Source organism: Lithobates pipiens, unplaced genomic scaffold (genome assembly GCF_037356315.1).
Source record: "Lithobates pipiens isolate NorthernLeopardFrog02 unplaced genomic scaffold, aLitPip1_a1.2 Scaffold_19, whole genome shotgun sequence".
NCBI lineage: Eukaryota > Metazoa > Chordata > Amphibia > Anura > Ranidae > Lithobates > Lithobates pipiens.
This window is the reverse complement of record NW_027507764.1, coordinates 374641032-374666140: the sequence shown is the minus strand read 5'-3', so window position 1 is coordinate 374666140 and position 25109 is coordinate 374641032. Positions and strand designations below refer to the sequence as shown.

At 46.2% G+C, this 25109-nt stretch overlaps 1 protein-coding gene across 1 annotated transcript in view; it reads right to left on the bottom strand.

Moving 5' to 3' along the window:
* Positions 1–15882: 15882 nt before the first annotated feature.
* The window catches only part of SLC66A2 (solute carrier family 66 member 2), a 220284-nt gene continuing 211057 nt past the window's right edge, over positions 15883–25109 (bottom strand). The window contains exon 5 of the mRNA XM_077492319.1: positions 15883–16166. Coding sequence (XP_077348445.1) covers positions 16046–16166 — 121 coding nt within the window. The 3' untranslated portion in view covers positions 15883–16045. The remainder of the gene's footprint in view (positions 16167–25109) is intronic.

Here is a 25109-nt window from a genome sequence, read left to right as displayed (position 1 = left end):
GAGTCCCTTGCAAGCTGACAGTTCAGGATCAGTATTAATCAAGGACAAAAATAATTGGACCAACTCCTCATCAGACTGACCTTTTATAGTTGCTTTAATCAAGCATAAGTGTTTTATACATTAGTTTATGTGAACTACCTCTTATAAGTTGCATAATATAAACTACCTAAAATGTAATACCTATAAGATTAATAAAAGGTACTGCCTATGTATGAAAAAGTACTAAAATCTGTACAGACCTTACAATATTGTACAAGAAATGTTCATTCTATAAAGACAAGTAGTGTTACTTAAAAACAAAGGTATTAATCGCCCTTTGGGACTTTATATGAGGTGTGCACAGTAGGCCGATGAAATTGACAAATATAAATACAATAAAAACATTTATTGCACTAATAATCACACATAAAAGAGTAGCATAAACAAAGGCAAAGCCAATACAATTTTTACATGGTTAAAGATCGCACTGCAAATACATGAGTATACATAACATCTAAAACACCCGACACGTTTTGTGATATGTGACTCGCTCTTCAGGGGTGGATGCATATAAGATATATCTGGAAATTAATGACCAAAAAGGTAATGTAACATAAATAAATGATGGACACACGGTAATAGGGGTCTTTCAGAAGAAAAAAACCCATACTCACCAATCGGCAAGGCCTAGGTGCCTGTGGCTATGTTCACCAAGGATGGCAGCAATATATGCTTGGGAAGGGAGCTGATGGAGCGGAGCCAACCAAAAATCCTGACCAAGGAACAACGGGAGAGCAGACATGGCATGGGTAGAAATGAGTGACCTTGGATTCGTTCAGGTGTTAATTATAATATGATATCAAATGTATAAAATTAAACATTGCTACATTGGCAAAATAATCATGAAATATAGAATGGAATGCATGTATAAACCAACCTGTTACGATGGTAAGTCAGATAAAGGCCAAAGAGGAATGTGTGCAAAACTGCAGATTGAAAAGGGATGTCAAATAAGGCAATCCCTAAAAGGAAAAGGGGAAATGTGAGAAAGTGTGAATATAAAAAAACATAACCAGACACGAGAAGGATGAAAGATGTATACCTGTGTAGAATTAGTAGCTTGCAGCAGTAAAGTGAATTGGGAGAGTGAAATAAAAAATCACAGCCATGTATGCTCTCCCATTTATAACCCCACAAGAGCTCCAACAGGCGCGGTCCCTGGATAATCAGTTCAGGTGTCAACTATAATATAATGTGTATATAATCGACCATTGCTAAATTAGCAAAATTATCATAAAGTGTATAATGGAATACATGAATGTATGTATAAACCAACCTATTACAATGGTAAGACAGATAACCAGGGAGGAATCTGTGCAAGACTGCAGTTGTGTGGAAAGAGATGTCATAAACCAATCAGCTAAAAGGAAAAGGGGGATTGGGAAAAAGTGTGACTGTGAAAAACAACCAGGCATAATGAAGTGCTTGGTGTGAATGATAAATGGTTAGTGTACCTGTGTAAGATCAGCGGCTTGCAGTAAAAGAGTGAAATAAAAATAAATATAAAAATAAAAATAAGAAATCCTAGCAGGAGGTAGTTTGTATATCAAAGGGCTGGTACAATAATGAGTGTCTGCATGCAACAGTCAAAGCATGGTGGAGGTTCCTTGCAAGTTTGGGTCTGCATTTCTGCAAATGGAGTTGGAGATTTGGTCAGGATCAATGTGTCCTCAAAGCTTAGAAATACAAGTAAATACTTATCCATCATGTTATACTATCATGGAGGTGTGCGAATGGCCACAATTTTTTTCTGCAGCAGGACAACAACCCCAAACATACAGCTGTCATAAAGAACGATCTTCAGTGTAAAGAAAAACAGGGCATCCCGGGTAGTGATGTTTTGGCCCCAACAAATCCCTGACTCAACATCAAATTTGTCTGGGATTATATTAGGAGACAGAAGGATTGAAGGCAGCCTATATCCACAGAAGATCTGTGGTTAGTTCTTCAAAATGTTTGGAACAACTTACTTACAGTTACTAACTGTGGGGGGCTGGGCTTTGTTTCAGTGAACACTGATCTCTGCTCCAATCACATGGAGCAGAGATCAGCATCACTTGTTGCTAGGCAGAACGGGGAGATGCTGTTTACAACGGTATCTCCTCATTCAGCCGCCCCATGAGACGATTGCGGGAATGCCCGCGGTGATCGAGTCCGCGGGACCCGCGGCTGGACTCATGGGGGTCCCGACTGCACGGTGGCGCACTTGTGATGGCAGGGCTGCATTTAAAACTGGACGTACCTGTATGCCAATATGCCTGGCCGTGGCATTCTGCCAACGTACATCGGCGTGTGCCGGTCGGGAAGTGGTTAAATAACAAACATATCATACTTACCTCCACTGTGCAGTTTGTTTTGCACAGTGTGGCTCTGGGGGTCCCCCAGCGCCACTCACTCGAGAAGCGCCCTCCCTGGGGGTTACCTTGCAAGCGCGCCCTGTGAGCGGGACCAGCGCTTGTGTATAGACACAGAATGCCGGTCTCAGCCCTGCCCCCCAGCATCTGCTTCATTGTATTTGATTGAGAGCAGCGGAAGCCAATGGCTGCTCTGCTATCAATCTATCCAATCAAGAGCCGAGAACCCCGGGCACAGAGGTAAAGCGTGTTGTGTCTCTGGCAGGGGAACGAATGGGCTCAGGTGAGTAAAACGGGGGCGGGGGGCTAGGGTCAGTATCAGAAGTTTTTTCACCATAATGCATAGGAGCATGCATTAAGATGAAAAAACACGTGGGTTTACAATCCCTTTAAATCAAATTCCTGCTTTACTTTCATTTTTTTTACTGCCACTGATGTAATGTACCCTGTCTCTATACAACAATAATAAACTGAATAAAAAAGTAAAACATTAAAGTAACACACAATTTTTAAAAATGTAATGCCCCAAAATATGTAAACACAGGTCTCTGCTTCAGAAAACATATAGAGTTTGGGGCAAAACTTGCAAAAAGCAGCTCTGGCAGTGTAGGGGTCAACACACACACTTCCACTCCTGGTATGTCAACAGTCATTCACCATAAGGTATCAGAACACCACAAACAAGATAGGACTATGGAACCTATTCCTCTGCTATTCTAAATAATACAGAGGCATGAGGTTCCATAGTCTCCCCTAGGAACAATGTAATTGATATGACTCAGCATAGACAGGGTCATTTATATAACAAAACACTTTCAATGGTTTATTTAACCACTTCAATACAGGGCACTTAAACACCTTCCCGCCCAGACCAATTTTCAGCTTTCAGTACTCTCACACTTTGAATGACAATTACTCTTTCAAGCTACACTGTATCCAAACAAAATTTGTATCATTTTTTTCTTACAATTATAGCTTTCTTTTGATACTATTTAATCACCGCTGAGTTTTTTATTTTTTGCGATATAAGCGGAAAAAGAGCGAAAATTTTGAAAAAAAAAACACTTTTTTTTCGTTTCTATTGTAAAATTTTGCAAATAAGTAATTTTTATTCATAAATTTGGGTCAAAATTTATACTGCTACATATCTTTGGTAAAAATAACCCAAATTAGTGGATATTATTTTGTCTGTGTGAAAGTTATAGAGTCTACAATTTAGGGTGCAAATCACTGAAAATTGATCACATCTGATCACACCTGATGTACTGAAGGCCTATCTCATTTCTTGAGACACTAACAATCAAGGAAAGTACAAATACCCCCCAAATGACCCCTTTTTGGAAAGTAGACAGTCCAATGTATTTAGTAAGAGGCATGGTGAGTTTTTTGAAGTTGTCATTTTTCCCACAATTCTTTGCAAAATTAAGGCTTTTTTTTTTTTTTTTTTACACAAACTTATTGTATTGACAGGTTATTTCTTGAACACAGCATGCACATACTTGCAACAACACCCAAAAATACAATCTGCTACTCCTCCTGAGTATGGCGATACCACATGTGTGAGACTTTTACACAGCCTGGCCACATACAGAGGCCTAATATCCAAGTAGCACCTCCAGGCATTCTAGGAGTAAAATTACACATATAATTTCATGATGACCAAGCTCAGTTTTGAAGGCCCTGGAGCACCAGGACAATGGAAACGCCCACAAAATGACCCCATTTTGGAAAGCAAACACCCCAACGTATAATCTATGAGGCATAATGAGTCTTTTTTTTTTTTTGCAAATATAATTTTTATTAGAATTTTGAACAATAAAGACATACATTGGGAGAACCCCAAAACAAACAACAGCAAACATGACAGAAGAGACAAAAGAGGTCGCAGCCTCACAAACATGTGGTATAAGTAATGGCAAGGGAACCTATAGACTATCAGGAAACCATGGCTTATCTGCTGGCCTCGGAGACTAAACCCCCCTGGCCAGGGCCAGCCAAGATGTCCCCGCTTCTGCATAGGAAGCAATTACGCCGAAGCCTGACTCAACACTTCGGCACAAGGTCATTGGAAGCATGTTCGGAGTCACGGCCAAAAAAGAGAGTGAAGATGGAAAGGAAAGTGAAGAAATAACAAAGAAAAGGGAGAAAAGGAAGGGAGGGGCGGGGGGGGGGGTAGGAAGAAGTAAGGTGAAAAGGGGAGGGGAGGGGGGGGGTAGGGCGGGATTGGCCTCGCCTGCGCGGTACGTCAGACCCCAGTGGGCAGCAAATTAGCGGCCAAATAAGGCTTTGCCCTCATCCGAGTACACAAACACGTTCCAGAGGGACCAAGTCTTACGATACGTCTCCTGCCGATCCTGAGCTGTAAGCACCAGGTCTTCCATTTTGTTTATATCATCCACCCTCTTTACCCACATTGCCGCTGAAGGCGGCGTCTCTTGTTTCCATAGCAAGGGGATACAGGACTTGGCCGCATTTGTTAAGTGACGTAGAATCGATCGTGCGTATGCCTTAGGAGGTATGTCCGAAACATGTAGTAAGAAAAAGGCCGGGTCATTAGGGATTCGCCATTCGGTAAATTTCTGAGATATGGTTCGGACTGCGGCCCAGAACTCCGAAAGCTTAGGGCAAGACCAAAAAACGTGAAAAATCGTACCCCGCCCCTCACGACAGCGCCAGCAGTACTCAGATGCGTCCGGATAGATAAGGTGGAGGCGACTGGGCGTCAGGTACCACCGCACAAGAATTTTGTAATTCGTCTCTTGTATTTTGGTACAAAGCGAGGATCGTAAAGCGAAGAGCAGTATGTTATTAACCTGTGGTTGCGTAAAAGTGCGGCCCAGGTCCGCTTCCCACTTAGCGAGACTCGCGATGTGTGGTGGTTGTGTAGGTGTATTAAGTAGCACATACATTTTAGAAAGGATTCGGGAGATCGGCTCAGTGTCAGAACAGTATTCTTCAAAAGTAGTGAGCGGTCTGGTATAGTCTAGAGGGTTCGGGAGAGAATGGAGAAAGTGATGCAGGCGGCAGGCGCTCCAAAAATGCAGACCATACGGGCCTAAAGGGTCCACAAGATCCGGGATGGAAGTCCAGCCACCCCCCCTGACAAAGTGAGAGGCCATAAAAAGACCGGAGTCCCATAGCGGTCGAAAACCTGCCCGAGATAGTCCAGGTGCAAAACAGGGGTTACCTAAGATCGGAGTTAGCGGGGACGCCGTGGTCGTCAGAGAATGTTGCAACGCCGCCTTTGCGCCTTGAGAGACCATGGTACCTATGAGGGGGTGAGATTTCACCGCTCGTGGTAGTGCCTCGAGGCACCAGAGAGCTGTTTTCAGCGGAAAGGGGCACTGTTGTTGTTCAATTTGTGCCCATAGTTTAGTATCAAGATTACGACCCCAATCCAGAATCCTACCCAAGTGTACGGCAGAGTAGTATTGTTTAACGTCAGGAAGTGCCAACCCCCCATAGGATTTCGGTAGGGAGAGCTGGGATCGAGGTACCCGAGGCCGCTTCTGTGCCCAGACGAAACGAGTAAACAAGGTCTGGACCTGTTTAAAGTACATGGGCGGAATCCTAATCGGTAGTGCCTGAAAAAGGTACAAAAATTTGGGCAAAATGCACATTTTCAACAGATTGCACCTACCAAACCATGAATGGATCCCCTTCCGCCATGAGTCCAGAAGCAGCCTCACCCCAGCAAGGAGGGGGGGGAATTCTTTTCAAAGAGGTCCGACAGGTCCGAGGGGATTTTAGTCCCGAGGTAAGTCAGGGCGGTAGATGTCCATTTAAATTGGAAGGAGGATTGTAGAGCAGACAGCAATCGGGGCGGCAACATGAGACCCATAGCTTCTGATTTGGTGAAATTGATTTTCATATTGGAAAGCTTCCCATATCTCTCAAATTCCCGTAGCAAATTTGGTAACGATATCCTTGGATTGGTCAGTGTAAAAAGCATGTCGTCAGCATAAGCTGAGATCTTATGATGTGACCGTCCCACTCGCACCCCTTGTATATCGGGGTTAAGTCTGACCGTAGCCAGAAAGGGTTCCAGGGATAACGCAAACAAAAGAGGGGATAGGGGGCATCCCTGCCGCGTCCCATTAGTTATTGCAAAAGGGGTCGAAAGCGCCCCATTAACTTTAACCTGGGCTGTGGGCGTAGAGTACACACCAGCTATGCAGTTGAGCATTCTCTCTCCCAATCCCACATGTCGGAGCACTGCAAACATAAATGACCAGCTCACACGGTCAAAGGCCTTCTCGGCGTCAGTGTTCAATAGAACACAAGGGGTTTTCGTGGTTGTCGCTACATGGAGCAGGTTTAACACTTTCGTAGTGCTATCCCGGGCTTCTCTAGAGGGGATAAAGCCAACCTGATCCAGGTGGATTAAGTGTTGGAGATGGGCAGCTATCCTAGTGGCCAGGATTTTAGTATATATTTTTAAATCAATATTTAAAAGGGATATCGGCCGGTAACTACCACAGGATGCAGGATCCTTCCCTTCCTTGGGTATCACCGAAATATGGGCACTCAAGAAGTCTCTAGGAAAGCACCCGCCCGAGCCTATTGCATTAAATAGCGTGAGCATAGACGGACCCAGCAGATCTAACAACGTTCTATAGTACTGCAGGGTAAAGCCGTCCGGGCCCGGGGCCTTCCCAGGCTTCATGGACCTCACAGCCTTATGAATCTCCATCAAGGTTATCGGGGATTCCAGCTCCGCTCTGGCCTCCGATGAAATAGAGGGCATATGGGATGCTACGATATAGTCCTCCATATCCGACCGCGATTGCGGGTCAGCCTGAAGATTATAAAGATCGGAATAAAAACCACGGAATTCCCGGGTGATATCTCGAGGCAAAGTAGCCCTCCGTCCCCCAGGCGCAACAACGTGGGGAATATACGTCAAGAGTTTACGTTCTCTTATCAGCCGCGCCAGTAGTTTCCCGCACTTGTCACCCGATTCGTAGGCCATTTTACGACAGGATTGCATGGCTGCTTTAGCCCTGTAATATAAAATGTCTGTTACTTGTTTCCGAAGAAATTGCACATCGTTGTCAGAGGAGTGTGTAGGGGCATGTTTATGTCGGGCTTCCGCGATATGTAGTTTTTCTAAGAGTTGGTCGAGAAGTTCAGTGCGTTCCCGTTTAAGCCGTGCCCCATGTTTGATAAGAACCCCTCTAACCACAGCCTTATGGGCTTCCCAAAGTACCCCCGGATCACAATCCGGGAGATCATTCTCCCGGAGGTAGTGGCGCAGTGTCGTGGTCACATCTTCCAGAACCTCTGGGGCCTGCAGCAAGCTTTCATTGAGGCGCCAAAATCTGGTCGTTAGAGGCGGGGTGTCGGATAGTAGATACGTCAAAAAGATCGGTGCATGGTCCGACCAAGTCCTGTTTCCGATGGAGGAGTGCTCCACCGCATGTAGTTGGGAATGAGGGATCATAAAGTAGTCAATGCGGGTGTAGACCTTATGTACAGAGGAGTAAAAAGTGTAGTCCCGCTCGCTAGAGTGCTGTAGTCTCCAGACATCAATCAGTTGGGGATTATGGAGCGCCTTCGCAACCCGTTTAAGCTGACTCACCGGCAAGGAGGTACGACCAGCCGAAGTGTCTACAGAGGGCAATAAGGGTACATTAAAGTCCCCACCCAACAGTAAATGACCGGCTCTAAAGCCCTGCAGTTTCTCCATTATTCCCTCCACAAAAGTGGCCTGAAATTCATTAGGTGCATAAATGGACGCCAGAGTCACTTGAACCGTGCCAACGAGACCCTTCAGGAAAACATAACGGCCGGCAGCGTCTATCAGAGAATCCTGGCATTTCCACGGGATTTTGTGGGAAAGAAGGATGGAGACCCCTTTGGACTTGGCTGTCGGATTGATAGAGTGGTATGAAAAAGGGTAGTGTCTATTACGGAGGTATGGTAACGCACGGGATTTAAAATGTGTTTCTTGTATAAAGGCTATGTCCGTGTGCAGCCTCTTCAGGTCCGCCAGCAGGATACGTCGCTTTTCGGGTGTATTGAGGCCTTTCGCGTTAAGCGATAAAAGGCGGAGGCGAGACGAGGCCATAACTAGGGAAGGGGAGCAGGAGGGGGCGCAAGGGAGACGGAGGGAGCCGGAGAGGAGGTAGGGGGAGGGCAAGGGAAAGACAGAGGGGAAGGGGGGGAAGAGGGAGGAACGGACCGGAAAGAAGGAAAAGACAAGAAAGCAAAGAAGGGTAACTGTGATCGGAAACCGGGCCTAACGCCCTGTGTCTCCAGTAAAAACTAAATCAGTTATGTGCACACAATGCGTCGAGGGTACAACATACCCTCTAGCAAAATGCGCTAGCCTATGGGGGGGAGTGAACCGGGCAGGGAGCGCAGGGAACAGCTCCCTAAACCCGCCACCCATCTTGTAATATCACCATAGCACAATGCACATCTGCAGATAAAATTATACACAAAAAGAGGAAAGAAAAAAGCATAAGTAAACAAAAAAACTGCAAAATAGCAAATGTCCCGCATTTAACCAGTGAACAGATAGCAAGGTCATAAAAACAGTTAAGGAATTACATTAGCTACAAAGGTAAACCGAACCCAGATGGTGCACGACTCAGGCCACACGCATTCACAGCTAGGTACTGAGATCGCGCACCATCCACAGAGAGCCCATGTATGGGCACCTACTCAACCACTCCCACCCACCTCCACACCCAGAAAAAAAAAAAAGGGGGGGGGGACACGTGGGCCCCCGATTGAATAACCAAGTCGGGCGATACATGGCTCCACCCGTGCCAGTTCAGACCTAGGTATGGGTACCACGTACCAGTCGTCTCGCCCCACCACAGGAGACCCAACCTCAGCCCCCTCCGTCTCTGCAAACGATCTCCACCCTCACCAAACCCCAGTCTCAGAACCATTAAACAAGGGTGGAGCAATGTTCACCAAATATCTCCGGGAGGGTGACCCCACAGTCACATCAGGGGGAGATCCACCAGCACCCCACCCACCCCCCACAAGTCCCAGAGTCCCCACCCACAGAACATACAATCCACTTCGGAGCGACAGCTCCGTACGATCTCCAAGCCGTCACATAGAGAACAGTGCACCCACGGCTCCCAGGAGGGCGGGCAGGTACTTCCATTGTAGGCCACAGAGAACAGGCGTGAGCGGGTAGCAGAGGGCAAAACAACGAGGGGGGGGGAGCAGAGGAACCCGCCAACAATCCAGGGAGAGTGAAACGTCATGCGGTGCGGGGGAATACCTCCGCAGGCCAGAGCACAGTAGGGTCTAGGTCCCGCAGGGGACCCCAAAAGTCAGAACAGGAGGCAGAGAGGTCTCTGCAACGTCAATCAGCACCCCGAAAAAGTCACGGGCAAAAACATGTACAGTAGCAAGGGGGGAAGCCGCACAGCAATTCGGGCAGAGGTGGTGGACTACCGCAACAACGTGTGGCCCAGGGAGGCGGGGGGGGGGAAACCACAGCAGCCATCACAGTGGTGATCAGTAAACAAGGGAGAGCTGTCCAAACGCAGCCGGCCGCCAGGGGAACAGAGGTGGACAGGCCGTCCTGGGTGTCAGCGGCATCAGCCGCGATAAGTGGGAGGAGGGAGAGGGCGAAGTTCAAAGGAAAAAGTTACCTCAGGGTTCCCGGGAAATCTCCGGAGAGGGCGCTCTGGGCCTCCGACGGCCTCTCTGTTGTCTGGGCGGCAGGCCACCCCGGTGTCCAGGACCTGCATCCGTACCCTGGCCGCGGGGCAGAGGAGCCAGCCAATCCGGAAGGGTAATGGGGTCCGCCGCTAAAAAGGCAAACAGATCTGGCAAGGAGCCAGGGTGGCGGAGCGTGAAAAACCGCTGGTCCTTTCTGAACGTGACCGACAAGGGGTAGCCCCAGCGGTAAGTCGCCCCTCTGCGTCGGGCCAGCTCCAGCAGAGGCTTTAATAGGGCTCGCCTCTGCAGTGTCGCACGGGATATGTCCGGTAAAATTTTTAGTTCCACACCATCAAGCTCCACGGTAGGGGCCTCCCAGGCCTTCCGCAGGACCTCCTCCTTGTGTTGGTAATGGTGCAGGCGGCAGACTACATCGCGCGGCCTGTCGGGGTCCGTTGATCGTGGGCCCAGGGCTCTATGAACCCTATCAAACTCCAGACGAGGTGGTAGGTCAATTCCCGGAATGCTCCGGAATATCGCCGCCACCGTGTCCGTCAGATCCTCCGGCCCCGTCGCCTCTGGGAGACCCCGTAGTCGCAGGTTGTTCCTACGACTACGATCTTCGAATTCCTCCAGCCTCAGCTGCTGCATCAGTAAAGCGTTCGCCTGGGTGGTCCGAACGTCCTCCAGAGCCGCCACCCGTTCCGTCAAAGCCGCCAAGGACGTCTCGCCGCCAGTCACTCTGGTGTTGAGGACCTTCACCTCTTCGCGGACGAGAGCGATCTCCTTGCGGTGAGCAGCTTCCACCGCTCCAATAAGCGAAGTGATGTCCGACTTGGTAGGGAGGGAGTGCAAGAGCGAGCGAAGCTCCGCATCCATGTGCAGCATCGGCACCGCCACCCGCTGAGTATCAGAAACTTCCCAGAGGAAAGTCGATGGGGTGTGCGGTAGGGGATCCGAAGTGGAGGCATCGGGGTCGAGGTCCGGCGAGGCGCAGTCTGCGCGGCCTCCGCTGCCGTGGTCACGTGGTGCCGCCATGACAGGGCCCGGGGAGCGGAGCTGAGAAAGCTGGAAAAGCCGCTCAATATCACCGGATTGCGGCGTGGGAAGAGTCGGCTTAGCAGGTATGCTTTTCCGTAGCGCTGCCCGCTTTTTTGAGGATGGCATAGTGCGGTAATCTGCAAACGTCCACAGGAAAGGTGGGAGACGGCCGGGAGCTCAGGCAATGCACGTCTCTATGCCGCCATGTCCAGGCCACGCCCCATAATGAGTCTTTTTAACGGTTCATTTTTTTCCAGAAGTTTTCAGAAAACGTGGGAAAAAAATGAAAATGCATTTTCTTTACACAAAGTTGTCCATTTATAAGATATTTCCAACACATAGCATGTACATAGCAAAAATGACACCCCAAAATACATTCTGCTACTCCTCCTGAGTATGGCGATACCACATGTGTGAGACTTTTACACAGCCTGGCCATATACAGAGGCCTAACATCCAAGTAGCACCTCCAGGCATTCTAGGAGCAAAATTACACATATAATTTCATGATGACCTAGCTCATTTTTGAAGGCCCTGGAGCACCAGGACAATGGAAACGCCCACAAAATGACCCCATTTTGGAAAGCAAACACCCCAACGTATAATCTATGAGGCATAATGAGTCTTTTTAACGGTTCATTTTTTTCCAGAAGTTTTCAGAAAACGTGGGAAAAAAATGAAAATGCATTTTTTTTACACAAAGTTGTCCATTTATAAGATATTTCCAACACATATCATGTACATAGCAAAAATGACACCCCAAAATACATTCTGCTACTCCTCCTGAGTATGGCGATACCACATGTGTGAGACTTTTACACAGCCTGGCCACATACAGAGGCCTAACATCCAAATAGCACCTCCAGTCGTCCTAGGATCATAAATTACACATATAATTTCCTGACTACCAATCAAATTTTTTAAGGCTCTTCATATTTCTAACACATAACCTGTACATACCAAATAACAAAAGATTACCTTGGGTTTTAGTAGTGTAGTGGTCCACAGAAGAGAGCATCGGTCCAGGCACCAGGCAGGGATGTGGTCAGCGACAGCAAAAGCAATCATCCAGGCAGCAGGCAGGAATACTGTCCATAGTTAGTTCAGGCAGAGATACTGTCAGCACAGCCAAAGCATTGGTCCAGGTAGCAGGCAGAGATGTCCAGGCAGAAATACTGTCTATTGTTAGTAGAGGCAGCAGGCCGAGATATGGTCAACACAGCCAAATTATTGGTCCAGGCAGCAGAAAGAAACACAGTCCATAAACATATAAATGGTAACCTTTTTTGAACAGGGGGTATGCAAGGTCCCACACAATTTTACCACTGGTTCCTATATATGTGGGGCACTCAGGGGGCTGGAGCTGGGAGTCTTTTCCCTCATAAATACGAAATGTGTACACGTATCCAGTGGCTCGGTCACATAATTTATTCAATTTCACACCGTACCTGGCTCTCTTACTTGGGATATACTGCTTCATATGTAGCCGGCCAGTAAAGTGGATAAGGGATTCGTCTACACAAATATTTTGGTCGGGGATAAAGACTTCAGAAAATCGTTTGGTAAAAGAATTTATTAGGGGGCGAATCTTATATAATTTGTCGTGGTTGGGATGATCTTGGGGAGAGCACTGCGAATTGTCATTGAAATGTAGGAAGCGCATAATCTTCTCGTACCGTGACCTGGACATAACAGAAGAATATATGGGCATGTGGTGGATGGGGTGGGTGGACCAGTAGGCATGCAGTTCGTTTTTCTTTGTAAGCCCCATATTAAAAGTAAGGCCCAAAAACAATTTTAATTCGTCTAGTGTTAGACGTCGCCATTGGAACATACGGGCGTAGGATGTACTGCGGTTGGCAGCAATAAATTGCTCTGCATAGAGATTTGTTTGGTCAACCATGTACTGCAACAAATCTTCGGGGAAAAACAAATAGAAATAGTCCAAATGTGAAAAATTTGAAGTGTTGGGTTGCACACCTGGCTGTGCAGTGAAAGGGGGGATTGTAGCCGATCCTGAGTTGGCAGGCAACCATAAGGGGTTTGCCAGGGCATCGGGAAGGTAGGACTGGGCCTGGATTCTTTGGGCTCGATGTGCAATTCCAGTACTTGTACTGGGTTCCTCTTCTTGGGGTCTGGCGCTGCTGGTGGTAGGCAGGTGTTCTGATCTTGGTCCTGATTGCCTTACTCTTGTAGGAGGGGCGGTTTCTTCCGCTGACTCGGACTCCGATCCACTATCCTCCACTGGTTCGTATTCCGAACCAGAATTGAATAATGAGAGCTCCCCGCTGCTCTCATCATCCGACATGGTGAGGATGTTATATGCCTCCTCAGCTGTGTAAACTCTTTGGGACATGGTGGTACTTTTGACGGGCTTCTGTGACAAAACTGGTGGTGGTACTGACAGCTCACTGATGGCGGGGCTGTGTGATGGTACTGACAGGTTACTGATGGCCTGTGTGATGGTACTTTATAGCGGGACTGTGAAGCGGTAGTGATGTCGGGCCTGTGTGAAAGATGGGCTGTCAGATCCAGATGGTTCTGATGGCGGTACTAATAGCGGCACTGATAGCGGCACTGATAGCGGTACTGTTAGTGGTACTGATGGTGGCCTGTATGACAGGTGGGCTGTCAGATCCAGATGGTACTGATGGTGGTATCGATGGCGGGCTTTGTGACAGATGGGCTGTCAGATTCAGATGATACTGATGCCGGTGCTAATGGCGGTGGCTGTGCTGATGGCGGTGACTGTGCTGATGGCGGTGACTGTGCTGATGGCGGTGGCTGTGCTGATGGCGGTACCGATGGGGGTGCTGATGGCGGGCTGTGACAGGTCCTGCTGGGCTGTGACAGGTCCTGCTAGGCTGTGACAGGTCCTGCTGGCCTGCGACAGGTTCTGATGGGCTGCGACAGGTTCTGATGTGCTGCGACAGGTCCTGATGGGCTGTGACAGGTGGGCTGTGACAGGTGGGCTGTCAGATTCAGATGATACTGATGCCGGTGCTAATGGCGGTGGCTGTGCTGATGGCGGTGGCTGTGCTGATGGCGGTAACGGTGGTGGTGCTGATGGCGGTGGCTGTGCTGATAGCGGTACCGATGGGGGTGCTGATGGCGGGCTGCGACAGGTCCTGCTGGCCTGCGACAGGTCCTGCTGGCCTGCGACAGGTCCTGATGGGCTGCGACAGGTCCTGATGGGCTGCGACAGGTTCTGATGGGCTTGCGACAGGTTCTGATGGGCTTGCGACAGGTTCTGATGGGCTGCGACAGGTCCTGATGGGCTGTGACAGGTGGGCTGTGACAGGTGGGCTGTGACAGGTCCTGATGGGCTTTGACAGGTGGGCTGTGACAGGTGGGCTGTGACAGGTGGGCTGTGACAGGTCCTCTTTATTGGGGATTTTGATTATTGAGCACAGTATAATAAAAATGGAAATGTTCTAACTCACAGATCTCTCCTTCTCTCTCCTCACGATCGGTGTGAGGAGAGAGAAGGAGAGATCCCTGGATACTGCCTGTTGTGTTTACACTTGTGACCGGCTGTGATTGGACACAGCCGATCACGTGGGTAAACAGCCATTTCATTGGCTGTTTACCCAGATCGGGATGGGGATATGTCCGAGGGACATATACCATCTCCGATCGGCGTACTGTTCACTCCCGGCGGCGCGCATTGCGCACGGCCGGGTTTGTTTTGACATGTGACCGGCTGTTATTGGATACAGCCGATCACATGGTAAACAGCCAATTTCATTGGCTGTTTACCCTGATCGGGGAAGCGCTGTGTCCGAGGGACAAGCGTCATCCCCGATCGCCGTGGGGCGCGCGATTCCACTGTATCCTACAGGACGTCATATGACGTGATGTTAGGATAACGAAACCACCTTGCCGCCGTCAATTTGTAATAGGGCGGGCGGCAAGTGGTTAATTTATTTTATTTAAAGTGGATGTAAACCCGAAAATTTTCTTTTTTTTGTGTCATAATGTAGAGTATAAGATTTCCTATTATTTGAGCCCAGTCTTGCCACAAAGAGTTAATCCATCTCTGAGCAATCCTCTTTTATTGTTCAGTCAGATAATTCTTGACAAACAGAGAAAAACTTTGTCAAATCCTCCCCTTGCTGTGAGTGACAGGCGATTTACATATCTCGTGCACTAGCCTAAGAGACATGCATTATTTTGTAATTCCCTCCCACTCCTTTCTTCTGCTGCTCTGCACGGATTGGATGTTCGCCACCTCAGTATGATTTGGCATGCTGAAGTCATGTGGTTACTTTCCTGTATTTTCACTGGATGTTAGAAATCAAAGCAGAAGTTCAGTGTAAAGCCGCGTAGAAATCAAAGCAGAAGTTCAGTGTAAAGCCGATATATATATCCTTGATAATGATTCATAGTTTGGAAAGTCGTTTGTTTATTGAATCTAAAAACACACACAATGACAATATCTCTTCTCCTCCTTCTGCTCAAATACAATACAACACCCTTCTCACTCAGTTCTCAGGAATGCACTTTGCCAGTAATCCAACCTCCAGCACAAAATTAATCAGCTGATTGGACTGTAAGATTTACTTTGAGCTGGCCTTTTGTTTCAAAATTCGTCTGAATTTCGATTAGTTATGAAACAAATTGCACATGTCTACAGGAAACTGAACACTGGCAATCAAAGCTGTAAGACAGTCAGGTATAAACACTTCCCCTTGCATTATGCTGCAGTTTTATTGAAAAAACATTATAAGGAGTGGATCTGTCAGAAACCATGAACCAGACCGAGACAGAAGTACAATTAAATCACACTTGTTTTTTAATAAAAAGGTAAGTAGTAAGCGTAGTCAAAGTATAGCCAGAGTCCAGTAATTGGATCGAGTAGTCAGCCAGGCCAGAGTTCAATAACCAGATCGGGTAATCAGTCAGGCCTGAAGTCAGGGATCCAAGTGGAGGAACAGCAAGCAGGATAAGGAGCCAGAAGGGATGTCAGCAAGCCAGTCTTAAAACAGGAATGCAGGAGATGGTTTCTTGTGATGTGACCAAGGCGAAGGCAGAGATGAAGTGAGCTGGACAGCCTTAAGTAGGCAGGTCAGACGAGCAGGATCAGGAACAGCTGGGTAACTGTGGAGAGAGATACATGTGTCATGTTATTATGTTTTGCAGAACAACGGCTTCTTCAAGACTTAGACTTGTGGTGCAGGTCTTCAATATCCCATGAATTGCTCCATAGGAATAAACAAGTGCAATGAAAGCCTTTTTATATACATATATTAACATTCAAAAACAATAACACAATTCAAAAACATCAAATCAAAAACCATAGAAAATAAAAAAATGCAACCATAAATTCTGTCTCAAACATTGGGATAGCAAAAAAAACACACACACACAAACACCACATGCCAAATTACACATATCTGTAACCAAAATATCCATACCTGTAGATGATTTGCTTTCTCTATTTGATGTGGAGAGTCAACTCATATGCCCCGTACACACTATTGGACTTTCTGACAACAAAACCGTGGATTTTTGTTCTTAGGGTGTTGGCTCCAACTTGTCTTGCATACACACGATCACAAAATGTTGGCCAACAATTACAAACATGGGAAAGTGGTGATGTACGATAAGCCGAGAAAAAGGAAGTTGAATAGCCAGTGCAGCTCCTTTTGCTTGATTACAAGCATGCGTGAACTTTTGTGCATCAGACTTGTGTACACACGATTGGACTTTCCGACAACAAAGTTTTGTTGGCGGAGAATTTGAGAACTTGCTATCAAACATTTGTTGCTGGAAAGTCCAACAGCAAATGTTCCAAGGAAGCATATGCACGGTTGGACTTTCCGACAACAAGCTTACATCCAACATTTCCCATCGTAAAATCCGACTGTCACAGATCAGCTGCGGAGCTGACCTGTGTCTCACCTTTACTGCAGTGGGTCGGCTGGCATCTGTTGTTCCACTGTCGGGTGTTCAGCTCTGTGCACTCTGCAGCTATGGGTGTCGCCGCCCTTCACCTGTTGCCTAATATATGTTTCCTTCCTGCTACTTCCTGTCCAGCCCCTCATGTGCTTCTCTATTTAAATCCCTTCCTAACCAGCCACCATTGCTTGAGCAACATTTGTTTCTGAAGCTCCCCTGTGTAACCGGTTTTACCTGACTTCTCGTGAACTGATCTTTTGTGTACCGACCCGGCTTGTTCTGATTACGTTGTCTGTAGCCCGCCCTGACCTTGGCTTACTATCTGGCTCTCCTTGCTTCAATCATCCATCCTTGTCTACAGTGTTTTCTGGTACTTCCCTAAGCGAGCAGGGTGAACCCGGGGGTCGTGACCTGGGGTCAGCACGCAGCTAAGTTCAAACCTTTGTGAGAGGGTCCCTGGCGGAACAACCGGCTGGCTCTTAGATTCCATGCCCTGAAGGATCCCGCATCACCTGCTCACCTGTGGGTTCGCTGTAAGTAGTACCGTGACAGTTTGCTCAAGCCATGAGCGTCTCTGAGAATCGACCATTGACCAAGGATCAAATGCAACATCTAGTTCAGAGACTTAACTCCCAGCAAGCTAATCAAGAGCAAATAATGCTGGTTCTCCAGGATCTTGCCTCTCATCTGGATCGTCTGCAACTCACTGCAACTTCAGCTCCACCCGTTCTGGCTCCTGCTTCAGTTGCTCCGGTCTTACCTGCTGCATCTGCCGTCGCCACCTCGTTTCTCCGGTGATCCTAAGGCTTGTCGGGGCTTCATTAATCAGTGTTCCATCCACTTAGAACTTTCCAGCCACCATTTTCCAACTGATCGCACCAAAGTCGCATATATCATCTCGCTCCTCTCCGATGATGCTTTAGCTTGGGCCTCTCCACTCTGGGAATCACACGCTCCTATCACCTCTGACCCCCAGCTCTTTTTGGATGCATTTCGGAAAACATTTGATGAGCCCGGCAGAGTGTCTTCATCTGATGGGTCCCTCCTTCGTCAGCAAGAAATGACAGCCAGCCTATACGCAGTTCGATTCCGTATGCTGGCCGCTGAACTCAAATTGAAAAATGAAGCCCTTACTGCTACCTTCTGGCAAGGCCTATCTGACCGTGTCAAGGATGAACTCGCTGGACGCACCATTCCCACCACATTGGATGACTTAATCACATTGAGCATTCAAATTGACATTCGCTTCCAGGAGCGGGCTCTGGAGAAATCCAGATCCAGTCATCCCCCTGCTGGCCGTCCAGCACAGGTAGCCCAAAGACCGGTGCAATCCTCTCTGTCTTCTACCTCTCACGTGTTGGAAGAACCTATGCAGCTTGGGCGAACCTGCCTCACTCCCGAGGAACGTGGCCGACACATGGGACTGGGTTTGTGCCTTTACTGTGGCGATAAAGGACATCTTTTGAACTCCTGTCCAGTCCGTCCAGGAAACTCCAGGGTCTAGGTCACTCGGAGGAAAGTGATCTAGACCGATCCGTTAATTTTCCTCGCTTCCCTCGTTTTACCCTTCCTGTGGCTATCCACTGGGCTCAGAATGCCTATCAACTCTCTGCATACATGGATTCTGGTGCTGCCAGGAATTTCATTGAACAATCTTTAGCTTCCGAGTTGGGCATCGCCTTTGTTGCCTTGGCTATACCCCTCTCCGTGACCGCAGGAGACGGTTCCTTCTTGCCTATGAGTCCAATCCGGTTTAAAACCTCTCCTATAGAGTTACGCATTGGGGCTTTGCATAGTGAGGAGATCTCTTTCCTAATATTGTCTAAATCCTCCAGTTCCATCATCCTGGGCCTTCCATGGTTGCAGAAACACTCCCCGCATCTTGACTGGAATTCTGGACAAGTATTGGCTTGGAGTCCTCCATGCCAGCAACAATGTATTTCCAATGTGCTACCTCCTCCTTCCATTCCTCTCGCTGAGACCTCCACAACTGCCATGTTGCCTGCCCAATATCAGTCCTTTCGAGATGTTTTCTGCAAAAAGTCCGCCGTTCACCTTCCTCCTCATAGAGAATTTGGCTGCTCCATTGAGCTTTTACCTGGGACCTCTCCTCCCCGTGGCCGAGTCTACCCTCTATCTATCTCCGAGACACAAGCCATGTCTGAATACATTCGGGAAAACCTGCAAAAGGGTTTCATCAGAAAATCGAACTCACCTGCTGGAGCCGGGTTCTTCTTTGTAGCGAAAAAAGATGGTTCACTCCGTCCATGCATCGACTACAGGGGTCTTAACGCCATCACCGTGAAGAACCGATACCCTCTTCCTTTAATTTCCGAACTCTTTGACAGACTGCGAGGTTCTCATGTCTTTACTAAATTGGATCTTAAAGGGGCCTACAATTTAATAAGAATCCGGGAAGGAGACGAATGGATGACCGCCTTTAACACCAGGGATGAACATTATGAGTATCTTGTGATGCCCTTCGGCTTATGCAATGCCCCGACGGTCTTCCAAAATTTTGTTAACGAGATCTTTCGCGACCTTCTGTATGTCTGTGTTATTGTATATCTGGATGATATTCTTATTTTCTCGCCAGACTTACCTACACATCGTCTTCATGTAAAAACTGTGCTCAGCGTCTACGGGACAATTGTCTATATGCAAAATTGGAGAAGTGTCTATTTGAACAAACACAAGTTCCATTTCTGGCCTATATAATCTTGTCACAAGGCCTCCTCATGGACCCAGCCAAACTTCGGGCCATCTCCGACTGGCCTCAGCCCTTTGGTCTTAAAGCCACCCAACGCTTTTTGGGCTTCACCAATTACTACCGCCAATTAATTCGTAACTACTCCACCTTGTTGGCTCCTATTACATCTCTCACCCGCAAAGGTGTAAATGCTCGGCTCTGGTCCCCTGAAGCCATTGAAGCTTTCCGCAAATTCAAGGCAGCCTTCCTCTCTGCCCCTATTCTTCTACGCCCGGACATTACTAAACCCTTTCTTTTGGAGGTGTATGTCTTTTCTGTAGGAGTCGGTGCCGTCCTACTCCAAGCTCAGTAGGGCAAGTCTCAACCTTGCGGATTCTTTTCCAAGAAGTTTTCTGATGCTGAGAAAAACTATACCATTGGGGACCGTGAGCTACTCGCTATTAAACTAGCTCTTCAAGAATGGCGACATCTTCTAGAGGGTTCTCCCCATTGTATCACCATCTATACTGATCATAAAAATCTGCAGTATTTACAATCCACGAAACGCTTGAACCCACGTCAAGCTTCATCCATTCATCCTTGTCTACAGTGTCCTTTGATACCGCCCTAAGCGAGCAGGGTGAACCCGGGGGTTGTGACCTGGGGTCAGCACGCAGCTAAGTCCAAACCTTCGTGAGAGGGTTCCAGCCGGAACAATGGCTGGCTCTTAGATTCCACGCCCTGGGGGATCCCGTGTCACCTGCTCGCCTGTGGGTTCGCTGTAAGTAGTACCGTGACACTGACCATGTGTACGCGGCAATACATGCCTGCAGTTCTCCTGTGGCATTGGTATGCATAGATTATTGTCTTTTTGGTAGCATGCTGGGATGTCTTTGCATACTTTCCTCTTTTTATAAATTTGGGGGCAGTCTTCAGGCCCTGGTGTATATCTATCATCTTTTGCTTTATTATAGGATATTTGCACTCTTTCACCTGGATAGCTGCTCTGTTGACCCCTTCAGAAAACGAATGATATAAGATTAGTGGTCAGCCATCTGAATATTCATTAAGTGAGTACATGTGATCTTACTATTTCATTTATTTATTTTTCTTATATCCATATATATTTTTTTAAACAAATGACACCTGTCCCTTTCTCGTTTATGCCTCCAGGGCCTCCCCGCAGGCGGGGGAGACTGTGTGTCCCCCATAGATAACGTATGCACATGCTGTTGGGGGGCTTGTCTATAGGCAAGGATAATCTGGTTACAGGTCTTTATAATTTGTCACGTGTTGTTTGTGTTTTTTTTCCTTGTTACCCCACGTAGACATAATTTATAGTTGCATGATTTATTTTGTACAGTTTTTGATTTGCTATGTTAGAAAGAGTCTGAAGTTGTATATTAAGTCAGCCTGATGACAAGCACTGCTGAAATTGTTGTGGCTGTAAGCAACATAATCAGAGGGTTAAAAAGGTTCATCATCCACAGCTCGACCACCTAGCTTTTCTTCCCAATCAACTGCCTAAACAGCCAGAAGCCTGAAATACCGCTTTCAAATTGTAGTAAAAACCTGCAGGCCCTTCCTGAGAAAGGTAATACGATACAAACAAATACAATACGAACATATGAAATACAAATACAATACGAACAAAAGTTACATAGGAGAGCAGTAGCTTAACGGCCCTTTAAATAAGGCTTGGGATCGCAGGCTAAAGGTTTGGATGCATGGTGCCTACAGGAAGTGAGGTCACCAGTTGTGTGCCAGAGCCCAGAACCTATTGTCTGCTCTGTACCCCTCTGTGGCCACTGGGAAGCATGGGCTTGTATAGAGGTAGAGGAAGTGCCGGTCCAGCAACCAGCAATCACCCTGGAAAAATAAAAATCCAAGGCCAAATCACCTCCCGTGGCACAAAACAGCTGCTTATAAAAGGGAAGGTGAAGTAGATTTAACCCCACTAGAGGCACAGCAGAACTACCCAGGAGCCTGCCTACTCACCAACAGTAGAGTTAGATGCAGAAGCTGCAGCAAATTTCCAAACATGGCAACCTGCTGCAACACTAATATACAGAGGTATGCACTGATAATGCAATGCTGAAAAGGAAGAATGAGTTTCCAAGGCCTGGGAGCCTGGTTGAAAGCATGTAGTTGGTTGGGAAAGTGAGTTTTTAGCTCCAAACTGGGGCCCCCATTCTATTCAGAGGGTTATATCCTGTAGGGCAGGGCAGGGCAGATATCCAGTGGTCTACTGTGTCCCCCAATGAACACTGAGGGAAAACAAAATTCCCAGGAAGGGACACTGTTGATCGTTCTATTGTAGAAATTAAGATTCTTCTATTCCAAGAACTACCTTTCACATACAGACCTTGATGATAGAGAATAAATCCTTCCCCACCGTCTTCTGTATTGTCAGTGAAAAATGAATGTGCTCCCAAGCCCTTAAATCTTATCACTCATTGGACTGTTTGGTGCTGCCCTGGAGAGACACCCATATCTAGCGCTAGAGAGTACCAAAATCAAGAAGAGAACTGTTGTATACCATATTCTACGAAGCAAAAGTTTTATTGTAATGGACAGATACAATTTAGATTGTTGTCTGGGACCTCAGACAGTGATAAATTCATATATCTCTAATATAAAACAAAATCAGTATCCTGGCTGAGTAATTTACTAAACTTTACAACATTTCTGTTGCCAGACAGAGCAGGTCACACCTGAAAGATCTGCAAACAATGTAATGTCCTGCCAGCCACCTCTATAATAAAAGCCCAAATTGGGCCTCTCAAATGACACTCTTATTTTGAATCAGCAGCTAGCGTTGCACATGTCTCATAAACCATGCAAAGATCATCCAATATTTTAAAGTACGCTGCGCTTTCAAACATAAAATCCAAATAGTGAAATGAAAAAATGTAAAAATGTGCTATATGTCAACAGCAATAAAGTGAAAACATGTTAAGTTACAAACAATATTCCAAATAAAGTGCTTTCATGCAGGATATGATAAAACGTCCATATGGCGAGAAAAAATGTAATCAATAAAATCCTAAAAACAATATGATGGTGAACCAACCTAAAAAATCCTTAATGCCTAATATATATATATATATATATATATATATATATATGAGAAAAAGTGCTTCAATATGCTGTGCAATCAAAAAAAGTTCAAAAGTGCTCCAATGTAATCAGTGGTTGCTGTGATATCAATCCAATATTAAGGTGCTGCGTGTGCACACATGTGTCTCCCCCAGGTAATGGCCGCTCACCTTAGTGTGACCTTGCTGATTAGGCTTGGTCAATGCACGCATTGGAACCTGTAAATGGTTCAGTGGTAAATCTGGATTCCTGTGGTAGCCTCACTCTGTGCTTCAATATAGTCCTATAGTCCTCTTTTGTGCCCCAGTAATATCAATAGAAAAAGGAGGACTTCATAGTGTAGTATGTTAAAACTTGTATTATGAACACAGTAAAGATCCCTTACAGGGTACTATAGGGCGCCACTCTAAAATAGCATAAAACCGAGCTGTAGCGGCTGATATCGGGGTGGTATGCTGATCATCCTTAGTGGATGCACTAACTAGCGTTCCATCCTGTCCCCTTCCTCAACGTGTGTCGATACAAGGGGTTAATTCGTATCTTCCTCAGGGGGTACTCTATCCATCGTTGTTTCCTGAAAACTCATCTCTTTAGAGAAGCCCATCTTGCCTCCACCCAATACATTTTTTTTATTTTCTCCATCAGCTCTTCCCCCCACAGTTATTATCTTTTGTAGCACTTGACCCTCCCTTTTAGATTGTAAGCTCTAACAAGCTGGGCCTCCTGATTCCTCTTGTATTGAATTGTATTGTAACTGTCCTGTCTGCCATCACTTTGTAAAGCACTCTGAAAACTGTTGGCACTATACAAATCCTGTATAATAATAATAAAAATAATAATGATTATTTTATATTGATCCAAAACTCAATATATCTGCCTAGAAATAGCAAGCTTGCACAAGTTTCTTATTACAGGCGTAAAACAAACTCATAGGTTACCTGACTTACACTCAAATTTGTCCTAATGTGAAGTTATTGGTTCAGGTCAATGAACTACTGCAAGGAGTTGAAAGAAAAATAGTACAATGGTAGTGTTATTACAAAAACATACAGTAGCAGCTGAAAATGATTTGAATTTCTTAAGAACTTTAAAGGATAAGTTCACTTTTTAGAAAAAAACGAATAAATGCACTTTTATTTTTTAGGTAGAAAAATGTGTATTTATTTATTTATTTCTTTTGGAGCCTTTAAAGCAGAAGATCACTGGTGCCATGCAGGTCTCCTGCAAACATGTTAGTAAATCTGGAAGATACACTGACAGGAACAAATCAATGAACAATGAATCAATGAACTACCATGGCTCCACAGGGCTACGGTAGTTCATTGAGAACTACAAGCCGACAACCGCAAAGGATGTGGGGCTTGTAGTTCATTCACACACAGAGCTGTGTGAATGAAAAGGCAGCTCCACTCATTTTAAAAGTGACAGCTAGCATGGAAAACTTCTTCTTCTGCTGCCACAGGAAGAGAGGGCAGCCAACAGCAGCTGCAGCATTGGGAACATGTTACATGTTCCACCCTAAAAACAGGTGGAACATGTTCCAAAAGGTCAATTTATCATTTAAAACAAACTTTTCTGTACCTAGCCTTCCCAAGCTACTAAGAAACAATTATTTAAAAAATATTCCAATGCTTTGGCAGAAACTTAGAAGTATCACAATTTGTCTTTTTAATGTAGTCATTGTAGCTGAAATAATTACCCATGTTTTACTAATCTTATGCCCTGTACACATGGTCAGAAATTCAGACGGAAAAGGTCCGATCGGATTATGTTGTCAGAAAATCTGATCGTGTGTGGGCTCTATCGGACTTTTTCCATCGGAAATCCCGACGGAAAAAGTTTGAGAGCTGGATCTAAAATTTTCCGACAACAAAATCCGATCAGACTTTTTCCGATCTTTTGTAGAGAATTCCGACAGACAAAGTGCCACGCATGCTCAGATTAAATTAGGAGACCAAAGCTATTGGCTACTAGCCTCTACGTAGTCCCGTTGTACACAACGAACGTCACCTTGTTCCGAACTATTCGATTTTATGACAACTTTGTCCGACTGTGTGTATGCAACACAATTTTTAGCCAAAATCAGTCGGAAAAAATCATACGGATTTTGTGGTTGGAATGTTCCACCATGTGTACACGGCATTAGTCTTTTAGGTAGCTAAAACATTACCTTTACAATAGAAAGAGCACACAATAAATGTTTTATAGCTCGGAAGGCCACTTTGACTAAAGCAATGAAGACAACACATATACAATTTCACAAAACATAAAATAGAAACAAGCTTACAACACGTTTAACATATCAGTATATTATATTTGGTGGGTATTATGCAGACATGCACACAAATAACCAA